Raw genomic sequence first — 13,839 nt, 5'->3', positions numbered from 1 at the left:
CACACAGGCAGATTAGATCCTGGATCACTGCACACTGTTGGATAAACAGATGGAATCAGAAAAATAAAAAAATATTTGCTTCAAAATATTTGTGGACATCAAAACACTTCAGTATGATTTTTGGGTTTAAAAGCAATAAAAACCATTTGGCATAATCTGACATATTTGGAGAGATTTGGAGACGGTGACGCCAAAAGTTAGTCTTATAGTGCTGGAAATGTTATAGCTAGAGGTCTGAAATTTTCTGCAGTTCTGCGGTTGACATGATGCAGAATAAATATAAAACAATGACACATGCCCATTCTCAAGCATGTCTTTGTTACTGCTATTCAAAAAAAGACCTATCATTTTCTAGAACAGGAGTCACCAATTTAAAATCCTAATAAAATAATCAACCAGTAAAGGTCTGGAGACATTTTTTTATTATAATCTGTTACTTTAAACAGAATTTAACACTGAAATAAAATGAGGTGTTTATGAATCCATGTTATACATAGATTTTTTAAATAAAAGAATATTTAAAAAATTGAACATTTTACCATTTTAAAATCTAAAGTGTCTTTTGAAGTAGAGAAAAACACATAACATAAAACATATAACATTTGTCTATATAACAAATCTTTCAGTTTGTTATATAGACAATTTTCTGATTCACATATTTTATTAAAACACCTTTTTTTCTTTCTTTTTTGTGGCTTAATGAGAGCAGTGGGCTTTATGCTGCCCTGCAAGGCTTTAAACCTGGGTTTAAATGGTGACAAAGCCATTCTAAAGCACATATCATGGTGCTCATTTTGAGCCTGGATCCATATTTATTTTTGATTATGTTCATGGTGGAGAATCCTGCTTCACAGCAGTAGGTTGAGCCAAACATACTCTAAAAGGCTCATCTTTGAGCACGCCATTTCACTTTTCTGTCACTAGTTCACCACAGTTCTTCCAGCTGTCCATACTTTCTGTGCTCTCTTTTTTCTCATCGTCTTCTCCTTCTTTCCCATCGCCCAGCTTTCCACACGTTTGCCTGCTGTGTCTTAAAGTAGCTCACAGCAGTGACCCAGACTAACACAGCTTAGTGGCTAATTTGTATCAAGTTCAGCCTGGTTCCCGATGCTCCAGAGGGCTTTACCAGGAGAAACGGCAGAAGTTAAGTTAGAGATGGCCATTGGACAACATGCAGTAATTTATAAATGTTTTAAATCAGGCAGGGTCCGTATTAGCCAGCAGGTGGGTCCGGATCCGGACTGCTAATCCTTAACCTCTGCTCTACAAGAAAAAAACAACTATGAGTCATGTTTTAACTTCTGCAGTTTAGGCTGTGTTTTAGCCATATTATTTTTATTTATATACTAAGGTGTAAATATGTATGTATTAGATGTATTACATATATTAGGCATGTAATTTGGGCTTACAGTTCCCATTGGAAAAAAAAAAATAAAAAATTTAATTGGTTAAATCTACTTAGGTTAGATTAAACAATGTAATGATCAAAATCTGAGCAAACCACCCATTACAGTTGTAACATCAGTATTAAGTAGTATTCCTTTCTAATCTATAGTCACCATTGCCAGTGGTGTCAGTTGTATAATATAGACTTCCAATCCTGAGGTTCTTGGTTTGAGACCCACCGTAGACCTTTGAAAGTTGCGATATTACTTAACTAGTATTTTGGTTAATATGAATAATTTGTATTGGTTTGCCCTTCTACAAATATAGACTGGGCAAAAAACACTGCCAAATTACATGTCTACTTTTGTAGACAAAGTGTACCTTAACTGATTGTTCTTTTTTTAAACACAAAAAACTTACAAAAGATTTTGTTATACATACCAATCATTAACAATGGAAAGGAACTTAAATGGGATAAAATAACAAGAAAAATGTTGTCCAAATGGTTTAATGCCTCATGAGGGTTCATCTCACCATCACTACTTATTTGCTTTTTCATTTGGGTAGCCTTTGAGGCGAGGATTACTTAAAATTGGGTGGGTGTTAAGAGATTCATTTTAAAGTTCTGTGGCTGGATAAGCCTTATCAACAAGGCCAAGAGCCGCCCATGACACTGGACCATGTTTCTCTCCCCCATTCAGGATTTCTGTGTTACATTAACGCACAGTCTACTGTGTGTATATAGCTTCTGTGTATATATATATATATATATATTCTATCTTATTTTGTTTTTTGTCTGCACCAACAACACCAAGTCAAATTCCTTGTAAGTGCAAACCTACTTGGCAATAAACTTGATTCTGATTCTGATCTTTTGGCACTAGGTGAGGGAAGCTCTCAAAGGCATTGTCATATGCTGTCATTGGCATCATATGGTTGTATGAATAAAACATTCAACTTAATTCATGTCTGTCTGCAAGGCAACTTGTTACAGGTAATTATCTTTGTGTAAAAGCTGCAAGCTCAGAGGTCTCATCTTGTTATACCTTTGAGACTGGAAGTTTAAGTTCTGGTTAAAAGTTTACAAAAACTTTACCTTATTAATTTCAAGCCTCTCATCATTTGTTTTAAGCATTCTCTGGTCAAGCTGAAATGATTGTACTAACCTTTATTTCTGTTAATTGTGATGATTTTCACAAAAAAACAAATAAAAACATTAAAAATGAGAGTATTACATCAGAGTCAAAGGTTTGTTTTTCTGAGCAGAGGTGCCCAAGTCCACCACCATCATGACGCCCTGGGGCTTTATGTCAGAACGTAATGATTTGTGATGTGATTAGTATGCCAAAAAAACTTGAAGCCAACCTTCCCTCTAATTTTTCATATGAATTGGCATACGTAAACACAAACTCCCTGAGTGCACTGAGGACCACTGTGGGCAACATCAGATGTGCACCCTATGACCACCCTCCACTATTAACGTTATAAAACCTGGATCATTGCAAGTTATATTGGTTGTTTAAAGAATTATGTTTTTTTGATATACATTTTTATGAATTTTAATATATATTTCTTATTGCTACTCAATTTAGAATTGACTCCTTTTCCTCTGTCTTACTGTTATGGGGGATGTTAACACTCATGTTGACATTGAAGGTGTAGCTGGAATGCAGCTATTAAAGCTATCTTGGCATACTTTAGTTGATAAAGGATTTGCCTTTGGGCAATATTTTTTCAGAGGCTCCAAGAGTTGTTTTCTCTATGCAATTGGTAATCTTCCAGAAGATATTTTATATTTGAACTTTAAACATGCAACAGGTCGGGATGCGTTTAGGGAGTTCTGAGGGATTTTTTCTTGTTTCCAGAAAACTTTGGCTTGAAATGGATCTTATGCTCCACAGGTGATGTGTGACTTGCTCTATCGGTCTGGCACCAGCTCCCATGCAGAGATGGATCACAGAGTTCCTCAGAACTCTGTAACCCTCTTGCAAATTCCACCAACATCTGTCAGAGTTCCAGCTTTTACATCGGAATAAAAAACCACAAACCATGGCAGCACTGTGACCACGTCCTTATATTACTTACTTAGAATTTGCACTCAGTGAGCAAATTCCTTTAGGTCTTATATAGGGGAAAAAAATGAATTTGCCAGACATCCAACCCACCTTTGACCCAAAGCTTTCCTGTCACATCTTAAATGTTTTTTTTCCCCCATCTCTGCTATGTACTCTTCTATCTTGTGATGATTGGTGTAGGAATCTGACCCACATGCAGAGAAACCACTCAGAGAACACGGGGAAAAGTTTAAAAGCTTTATTAGTTGTAGTGAGAACTGGCGTTGGGTCTGGAACTCAGTGAACTGGTGAACCAGAACTGGAAGTCAGAAATGAAAATCACAGAGATCAGTTCAGAGGCCGTGGTAAATTAGGCTGCTGTTAGAATTATCCAGGACAGGGACTTACGTTTGAGGGGGCTCTTGTCAATCCTTGCACCCAGTCTGTGTGGGATTATCCAGAGAATATGTAACACGTTGGAGAGCGGACAGGTAGACAAATGTTGGGCCCAGAGGAGTAATGGAGTGGACTGTCACTCGGATTGCCGATAGGAACTTGAGCGGAACATGTGGAGGTTTTCCCCTGCTCAGTGTGAACTCCTTCCAGGGCAGAAGGTCCAGGTATCCAGTTATACAGGAAGGCTTCCTGCTGAAGAAAAAAGACAAAAATTTGTTAGACTCAGAGAAACAAAGCTAGGTTAGACTCTGCTAATCTCAGCTTGGCTTGAGTACCCAAAACTGGTAAATACTCTGGCCTAGAGTCCTGCAACGGGTCGGGTACCCACGGGTCCCCGATGGGTCACCCGCTAAAATGCTCTTTTGCGGGTGAAAAATACATAAATAAAAATAAACGGGTACGGGTGTCGGGCGGATATTTTTTTAGTGCGGGCGGGTAGTTGGTGATTTTTTTTTTATGCGTGTGTGTTGTTATGGACATCAGAAATGTTATAATAATCAGGCACTGGGGTCACCCTTGTTGCAGCTTAAAGCCCTGCCGGCAGTGTGGGCTTCCCTCCAAAAAGGCCACAGTCAGTGCATACACGTCTGCTGCAGTGTTAATGGCGCTGTTCTGCAGCGCAGCGTACTATAGCCTATTACTTGATGTGTTAACGGGTCGGGTTGGGTTCAGATTTGAATTAAAGATATCCGCGGGTGACGGGTCGGGTTCGGTAGTCATCCTAATGGGTTCGGGCGGGTGCGGGTTGGTAAAACTCGACCCGTGCAGGACTCCAGCCACAGGTGTGCAGGAGGGCAAACGAGAACGGGGCACCACCTGGTGGTGGAGGGAAAAAAACACACAACCACAAAAACAGACCACACAAACTGGATTCCTAACATATCTATGTGCTTGTTTTCAACCAAATCAGAAGAACCATTTCACCTGTCAAACTCCATGAACGTCATAGAAAAAAAAGTGGAGGTGGTGGATGCATTCATTCTAGGGATGCATAATATATCGATTTTGGCATCAGAATTGGCTATTTTTTTAATATACATTAATGTTTTTGGGCCCTATAATGTAATGCATCAAAAGGCCTCTCTCGACTATCTATACATATAAATATTAGTGTATTATGGTTCTATTGAGTTCTCAACAATAGGAAAGCATTCAATAAATATATATTTGAGTTCATTTTTGGAAACTGCAATAACATAATAAAAGCATTCAGGTCGAGTAACTGTAGGTCCATCAACCACCAACCGAGTGTCCCCACCAACTTTCACTATACAAAGTTCCACCTTTGGTGTAGTGAGTCAGGAGAGATGAAGCAGACAGACAAAAACTTGACTAAAACGTAAAAGATTTTGCCAGGGTAGCACCTTATATTATGAAGCCCGGGGGAGAACTGGGATGGCTTGACCTCAGGAAGCTCAGTGATGGAGTGCTAGTTAGAAAGCCATGCAGGGGACCGCAGCGAAATGCTATGGTGGCCAGATGATTAACTCCAATTGAGGACTCATTAACATTCCTCTACTATGGTGGAGAGGGTCACCGGTTGAGATCTTTTCCAGTAAAAGGACATGCTCAGTAGGGGAGGGAAGAACTCTGCCATCATTACTGAACCAGTTGACCTTGTGGTGGGTGGTAACCATGTTGAACAGTTGACCTTTTTGATTATAGATTCACCTTAGTTTCTTATAGTTCTTGGGTTAACTTTTTGGGGTTTTGGGTTGGGCTACCTCTTGTTCTGGTACCTCATACCAGAACAAGAGGTAGGAGGAGGTTTTGTTCCTTTTTGGACCCTGAATCATAGGCCATGTAGAAATACATTTCTGATTCTCTGAAGGCAGAGATTATTCGCCTTCCCTCTTCCCCGGCATGTACGGGTTTCTTTTTTGTGGGAAAGAAGGATGGTTCTCTCAGACCCTGCTTAGATTATAGAGGTCTCAATAAATTAGAACCGTTACCCTATTCATCTTATCAACTCTGCTTTTTAGCAGATTCAGGGAGCCAAGATCTTTATGAAACTGGATCTCCGCAGTGCATGCCATTTGTTATGTATTGGTGAAGGAGATGAGCGGAAGACAGCATTTAACACCCCAACAGTCATTACGAATATTAGAGTCATGCCTTTCGGCCTCACTAACGCTCCAACTGTCTTCCAGCGTCTAGTGAATGAGGTACTCTAGGTGATATAATAAAGGTGAAAGCTGTCAGAGTACTGATACAATATGAGTGCTGAAAAAAACCTTAAGATTCTGGAATTGTACTGTCGCTACAAGCATGTTTAGTGTGAGGGATTGTATTCGGGTCAATAAGTCGATGCAATCAAATGGTTTACCTTAGTTAGAAAACATTGAATAAATTTGACTGGTGATCTGGTAAACTGTAAAGTGCCTTGAGATGACGTGTTGTGAATTGCCGCTATATAAATAAACTGAATTGAATTGAATTGGACACTGTGGAACCCCTTTGCATAGCATTTTGTTTTGATGGCAAGTACGTGATGTCAGGAAAGAGAAGTGGCGTGCATGTGCTTCTAAAGCAAATGTTCCAACATGCAGTTAATGTGCACTGTAATTCATGGATAACCTTGTGTTACGTTCTTCTGCTCAGGTCTTGGAAAACAACTCCGCTTTTTTAAAACTATCAATTAGCCTGAGAGCTTCATGTCTGCCACACAGAGATATGCGTTTTTTTATTGCAAAAAGACTTACGTAAGAATTACACTAGAAATACAGGTGGTGGTATCTCTGAAGCATATGTTCTGACATGCTGTTTATGTGCACTCTAACTCTCTTAAACCAAGTGTTAGGTCTGTTTCTCAGGTGCTGCTAATCAGCTCAATAGCCTTATGTCTTTTATTCACACGCACAAAGCTGCATAAGAGACAATGCTGATTTAGGACACGTGGAATGCAGTTGTTAACAGGCAGATAATGGAGCTGTAGATTTAAAGAGAAAACTTGTGTAAAAATACAATCTGCATCCCTTTCCCTCCTCAAATCAGCAACATTTGGAGAACTGGATTTTCTGCAGAATCCATCACGCAAGCTAAAAACTGGAATTTTCTTGAGATGTGTTTTGCAATTGCATGAATTTATGTTATTTGATGTTTAATCTAAAACATTTCGGGCTGTTATATTTTGCCTTGTGAACACACATCCAGATTGCTGCAGTCTGCTAAGGACAAAAGGGGAAAGTTTTAAATTCAGTACAACCAGAAAACTCAGAACACATTTAAAATAAATTCACATCTACTTCTATTCAACTCCGAGATTTAACATATCTCAGTTAAATCCCCTTTACTGAGCCATGTCATGATTTCTGTTCTACCTTAATTGGGCTACTCAGTCCTCCACACTCTCATGCTAATTGCTTATTCTTATTTCCTTGTCTTCACCTTGTCCTTTAAGACCTTATTATAACGCTTTATTACAACCATAATGTTTACTTTAGTTTATTTGTTCAACAGTTTTGTGTCAGACTATAGGAGCTTTGCTGTGACATGCAATGAAGGTGTGTTGCTGATTTTGTAACTTGACTTGATTTGGGTTAGTGCTTGTTGCATTATATTAGTGCATTCCTCAAAAAAAAAGCCTAAATGTGCACAAGTAACCTGAGCAAAGAAATGATGAAGCAGTGCCTGTCCTGAAGTTTTCTCTTTTATTAATTTACTATGTCAGTGAGCAATGCCTGATACAGGTTTGCAATTGTTATATTGGCCTAGATGTTTTGTTTCAAGGCTATTCCTGTTTGTGTCTAATACATATATAGCACTCATTTCTTTTCATTGTTAGATTTGAAGATTTTTTTAATGGATCACATGTTGTCATTAAAAATAAGCTTCTGTCAATAAATGTCAAACTGATTTTGTCTGCTCTAAGAATCCAGCTCAATTCTGTCAAGTCATATGCTAAGTAAATAACATCATAACAAAATCTTGTGACATTTTTCTTTTGTGTTTGTGGTTCCTATTCATGCGTGAATGCTGGAGCTGACAGAGGCATTGCAGCAATTCACCGGAGGGGTCCAGACTTCTTTGGAACATGTGGATCCACCTCCACACGTTAGCTGATGCCAAACCAGCAGAGCAATTCATTCATCAGTTGTGGGATAGCGCAGGCTGTAGAATCCATTTAATGCTGAGATTATCTGGAAACAGCAGGAGTTCAAATCTTTCAGCACTTTCTGTCTGAACATGTCCAAATAAATGTTTTTCAGTAAAAGTACATGTGATAAATTTTGGGCCTGGAAGGCACCTAATTAAACAGAGAAAACATTAAAACTATTTGGTCCAAGATGCAATAAAGGCTACATTTTAGCTGTTTCACTGTCAACGTCTCTCACAAAGAAAATTACGAAAGCTTTTACATAGGCTGCTTTACAGGAACCAAGACACTGTACTGGCGGTGACACCTGGCCTGCTCTGGGGTCCATTGGAACACCATATTTTCTTACATCCCTGTTTGCAGTCTTAAATATACAGTACTGGCACAGCACACTGTAAGCTCTTATTTCTTCCTTCTCCTATACGTTCTGCTCTACGCCTCCGCTGTGCTAGGCTCACCCTCTGTTCTCAGCGCCTAACCTCAATCCATCTTCAGTTATATGGGTAATAGTGGTGCAGATTTTAACAGAAAAGTTCTTGGTTAAAGCAATTCCAAAGAAATTTGTTTTGGTCAATTTTGGCTCCAGTCAGCGGACAAAACCTGCATTGTTTTGCCTTAAGGAAGACTGCATTTCCCTTGAGGACCAGTGCATAGCTTGGTAAAATCCTATAAATAAATGTAATGTTAGGTTTGGTCATTTTACAGTAAACACACCTATAGATCCCAGCTGGAAGGTGCTGCGTTGCCTCAATATCAAGCCTGCACAACTTGCACGAATATACATTCTCTCAGAGAAATTTAGTCACAGGGGAATCGTTTGAGTTTCACCTGGTTTAATTTAGTAAAAAGTCTTCTTTAAGGAATCTTTGGCTATCCGATTATTAATTAACTAACAGAATAATTGACAGATTAATCGATTTACAAAATAATAACTAGTTGCAGCCCCATATTCAACCTTCAACTTGTCGCATGTCACTCTGCTGCCATCTATTGGACATTGCTTGCTATGAAATCAGCTTTTAGAAGCTCTTAACTCAATGTGGTATTGTAACAAAACACATTTGAGAATAAAACAGTTTTATTTATTAATTTTAACATTGAAACATTCTATGTCAAACATATATAAAATGCATGGTTTGTAGTTAATGGAAACTCTGTTTTTAGATTACAGAATATTGTATTAGGCTGTCATTTAGGGTTTAATACACATTGTGCAAATGGGTCTCCTCTTTAAACAGAGAAAGTATAATCTACTTCTTTGAGTTAAATCAGCAGGGAAAAGGGATCATGATTGTTCCTATATGGACTTAAAACTCATCCGATGATAGATATTTATTTTATACTGCCTATTTACAAAGTTAAATAAACTGGGATATTCGTAGCTGACACACTGGAATTGTAGTTTTTCAAAATGTGAAGCATTAACAGATCCATTTGAGTTCAGCAGGATCATCTGCAAAGCAAGTTAGCGTCTGCCTCCTACAAGAGAAGGGGTCAGTCAATCGTTTTGGAACAGCTATTATTTAAAACTTATCTTTTCATACAACAACAAAAAAAAAGAATAAAAAAATAACTACATTAAAACACAAATAATAATTTATGAGAATAATACCCAAATATTTCTCCCCAAATTAACTGTAATTCCATAATAAAAGTGTTTCTAGGACTCCCTATAGTCCAAGAGATTAATCGTTTCAGGAAAAAAGTGCTTTCATCCCAAAGACAAAAGTCAACAAAGAAAAAAAACATAATTTAAGGGGAAAACCATTCCAAAAAATGACCTGGGTCTTTTACAATAAATCATGATTATTGCGATGTTTTGATTTAAAAGACAAGTAATTGAATATTTATTAATGCATCTCTTCTTTCTTTCCATAATTATATTAATACTTGTCAAAATCACAACCCTACTTTTCAAGACTGTGTAGAAACCTTGAGTCGGATCAGAGGTTCATCACTTGACTCATGCAGAACCCAAATGCACAGAGATGCCTGCTGGAGCAGAGACCTGTCAGAAACCGTCATGGAGGTTGAGAGGTGGAATTCAGCGTTGGCTGGTCACATTCAATTATGTACACCAAATGCTTTTTAATTAGCTTTCTATGAGTAAATCTTATTCCTTTCCTTTTTTTTTTTTTTTGTCTAATTAGCTTAATCCATTCCAATTACACAGAATTATCGGCACAATAAAGCATAAGCTTAAGAAATACATGACTGAACCAAGGAAGCAGTTACTACTGATTGTGAAACCTCCTTCTATGTCTCCTTAAAGCGCTCTCCCATTTGAACATAACATCACAAACATCACAGCTGAACGATTTTTCCCCAGTGTGGGTGATCATGTGTCTCGTTACATGAGACTTGTGATGAAATCTTTTCCCACATTCATCACAAGCAAAGTTCCTAGGTCTAGAGCTGACCTTGTGCTCTCTAGAATGAACCGGCATGTGATACTTCAAATCAGACTTCCGGTAGAATCTTTTCTCACATATGGCACAGGCAAATGGTTTCACACCAGTGTGCCTTACGACATGTCGCTTCAGAGCTTCCTCTCGCGTGAATCTTTCCCCACAATGCTGGCAGGTAAAGGCCTTCACTCCTAAATGTGTCACTATGTGTGCTTGAAGATAGCTGCTCAGTCTGAAGCGTCGGTCACAGAAGCTGCAAGCAAAAGGTTTTTCTCCTTTATGAATCGTCATGTGCTGGTTTAGATTCCCCCTCAAACTGAACTTTTTCCCACATTCCTCACACTGAAAGGGTTTCTCTCCTGTGTGGCGGGCCATGTGGCGCTTGAGGTGATACAGATAGTAAAACGGTTTACCACAGTCGTCACAAACTAATAACTTCTTCTCATCAAGGACTTGTTGTGAATCTGCATTTTGCTCTGTTATAGAAAAATGTGCGTCATTCCAACAGCTTGAGGATCTCTCTCCTGACTGATGGTTCCTAATCTCCCCCGTGTCTTCATGTTTAGATCCAGAAGCTGATGAGTGAACGTCACAATCATCATCCTCAGCGCTGACTTCAGTATCAGAGGAAGCTGAAGTCTTCTCTTCACAGCTTGGGAGTAAATTAGTGTTTGGGTTTGAGTTTTTATCTGGTCCTCCGCAGCCCTCCCCATCAGACTCTGCTCCCATCTGTTTAGCATATCTGCTGGTTGGAGCTTCCTCCTCCATTTTGTTTTCTTTTTTGATGTGTTGATGCTCTGATGAGTGAGGATTCTCATCATTGTCTTCAATCTTCACTGTGACAAAGTTGAATGGAAAACTGGTGCCATCAGGCTCTCCCCGCTCAATAAGCGGCTCTCCATCTGGATCGTCTTCCTTCTTTATCCGAAGGACTGCTGGATTCTGTTGATCCAAACTAGAGCTCCACAGATCAGGAACCTCTTCTTTAACAGCGAATGCCTGCTGCTCACCTGCAGGACACACATAGACTTAAATGTTAATAATGTACTTTTTTTTTTTCTCAGTTTGAATAACTTCATAAATATTTGCCACCTTTAGTGACAAAAGACACAATCTGTTAAAGATGGAAAAGTTCAGTCCTGCTTCTGGTGCACACTCAGGAACATCTTCAGTCAAATAAATCACTTTTGGATAAGTAGAAAATATCCCTTTTTAAATGTTTTTATTCCAGACGCTCTTCATACTGTCACCGGAAACTCACAGGAATCTAAACATGATGCATTTATTTGGGGAAAATCTACTGTTAATAAAGTGGAAGGCGAGTAATCCAGTTTGCATAAAGGAGCAATTGTAATCTGATGTAATATTAATAAAGAATAATCTTTCATCTTTGGCTTACCTTCAGCCTAAAAGCTGCCTAAAAAAACAACAAACTAATTGCAGACTCAGCTCTTCCTGATTTGATACTTGGCATTCATTCACTCAAAGAGGAACCTTACAAAATATGAATCTGCATGGCTGCCAACACCTAATTATCTTATCTATTTATCATCTACATTAGAGATCCATTTAAACACTGATTTTACCTTGGCTGCAAACTAGTGCTACATAAATAAAGATTCCTCTCTCTCTCTTCACTGAAACCATGTAGGTTTTACCTATTTTACTTTGAGATTTGCTGTAATAAAATAAAGAGAATATTCATTTTAAGGCTTTTTTTTTAATTAAGGGGAAAACCATAGTGTATAGTCATAGCAATTACATATTTCCAGATATTTAAGATATTTTAATCTTTCTGTTAGTAATGATTAATATCTCTGACTGGGCATATCTGGTTGGAAATTACTGGACTTTTTTTTTATTTTCCTCCATTTGCTGCAGGTTTCTATACAAAAACGTATAATATATATATATATATATTTTTTTTTTTTTATGAATTTACAGATCGCTCCAAAAGACATTCACCTTCATTGGAATATTTTGAGGTTTCTTCTGCAAACTTCAACATCTTCTTCGCAGAGCTTGGTCTTCCACCATTTTCCTTCCAAAGCCTTTTACCAAAGTGTGCATCAGCCATCGGCTTATATCTGTTTTGACGTGTTGAAAAAGTAGAATTTCATCTAAAATATACATTAAATTAAATGTTTTTGTTTCCTTTTTCAAATATTCAATTTTTATTTTACCTATTGATCTGAAGAAGTTTCTGTGGCTTAAAGCTTCATCTGCTGACTGTCTTTGAACTGGAAGGAAAAACCGTCTGGCTGGTTTGGCTCCTATTAATGCCTGAGATGGAAGAAGATAACATAATTAGGATAGACAATTTAGATTTATATGAAAATAATAATTTATAAGAAAATGTGTAAAAAAAAAAAAATAAGAAAAATGTTTTACATCATAAACAGGCTTACCACACCAGTCTGAGGTAGGGTCTTTCCAGCCACATCCCTCCATCCACTCCACTCTTGCAATAATTAAATCTAAGGCACCTGCAGACATATGATTCATATAGAAGTTCTAAAAATTAAGAAAAAAATCAGAAGATCTGAAGTTTCTGTGAAATTAACCCTCACTTTAAGATCACATCTGTTTCAGGTTTCAGTTGGAATGTATCTGCATTGCTCTTTGTGATCCACAGCCTTAGTGCTCCAAAAGTGAGAAGCTTACATAATCTGGAATAAATAATGAAATAAAACTCTAGTATTTCATGCAGGCGATAATCATCTTATCTGATGGGGGATTGCTGTATGAATAGAAATGCATGAAGGGAAGAGGTTTTATTTAATGCCAGGAGCTTATTTTTGGAGTCTGCATGAACTCCCTATGCATGCAAGGGGAATGACAGATGCTTCCCAGTCAGACTTTACACACCAAGGTCTGCAGCATCAATAAAACAAATAAATGAATAAACTACGCAATAAAATACATTCAAGTCCATGGGGGGAAACTAAAAGATATTCAATAAGAACAAAGTCAAGTATGATCATGACTTAGAGCATGCAAATGATCAAATTATACCTATAGAATGTATTCACACATTAATGATTGGTTTAGATAAGCTCTCTCACCTCTCAGGCAGTCAGCAGGACTGTGTAGACTTACCTGCAGAGGGAAATCTAGTCATTTTCATTATAGTTCGTTATTAAATGGTAATGACTATGTTGTATCCATCTGCCCACTTTTCTTCATTGGACTTGAATTATCTTGCACGTAAAAAGTTTTACAGCGTTTCTGATGACAGGCGATCTGTGTTTACAGGTCTGCATTTGCAATATGGCGGGGGATCTCGCGATGCGGTGTGGGTCACGCGTGACGTCATTTCATCTGGGTTTTAACAACTACTTTTTTCTTATTTTTTTATTTGCCTTTTCTATAGATAGATAGATAGATAGATAGATAGATAGATAGATAGATAGATAGATAGATAGATAGATAGATAGAT

At 37.9% G+C, this 13,839-nt stretch overlaps 1 protein-coding gene and 1 long non-coding RNA gene across 2 annotated transcripts; both read right to left on the bottom strand.

The window, feature by feature from the left end:
- Window positions 1–10,098: 10,098 nt before the first annotated feature.
- LOC107086247 (zinc finger protein 226-like) lies at window positions 10,099–12,486 on the bottom strand. Its single transcript, XM_015377063.1, has 3 exons — window positions 12,366–12,486; window positions 11,143–11,410; window positions 10,099–11,049 (listed from the first exon to the last, which is right to left on the bottom strand). Exons 1-3 carry the CDS (start codon window positions 12,475–12,477, stop codon window positions 10,227–10,229), a joined length of 1,203 nt encoding a protein of 400 aa, XP_015232549.1. The 5' UTR covers window positions 12,478–12,486; the 3' UTR covers window positions 10,099–10,226.
- Window positions 12,487–12,580: 94 nt separating this feature from the next.
- On the bottom strand, window positions 12,581–13,672 carry LOC107086257. Its single transcript, XR_001481299.1, has 3 exons — window positions 13,500–13,672; window positions 12,809–12,886; window positions 12,581–12,683 (listed from the first exon to the last, which is right to left on the bottom strand). It is a non-coding gene; the product is annotated as an uncharacterized LOC107086257 (long non-coding RNA).
- Window positions 13,673–13,839: the final 167 nt, after the last annotated feature.

This window comes from Cyprinodon variegatus, unplaced genomic scaffold (assembly GCF_000732505.1).
Source record: "Cyprinodon variegatus isolate N-32 unplaced genomic scaffold, C_variegatus-1.0 Scaffold146, whole genome shotgun sequence".
Taxonomy (NCBI): Eukaryota; Metazoa; Chordata; class Actinopteri; order Cyprinodontiformes; family Cyprinodontidae; genus Cyprinodon; species Cyprinodon variegatus.
This window is presented reverse-complemented; position numbering and strand designations above follow the sequence as displayed.

What these genes read in the sequence shown, in the direction of transcription:
- LOC107086247 (XM_015377063.1), bottom strand. Translation starts at nt 12,477, where the DNA reads ATGGCTGATGCACACTTTGGTAAAAGGCTTTGGAAGGAAAATGGTGGA. An exon ending in CTCAAAATATTCCAATGAAG is followed by an intron (nt 11,411 to 12,365) that starts GTGAATGTCTTT and finishes TGTGTCCTGCAG; the next exon opens with GTGAGCAGCAGGCATTCGCT. An exon ending in GAGGAAGCTCCAACCAGCAG is followed by an intron (nt 11,050 to 11,142) that starts ATATGCTAAACA and finishes ACTCCCAAGCTG; the next exon opens with TGAAGAGAAGACTTCAGCTT.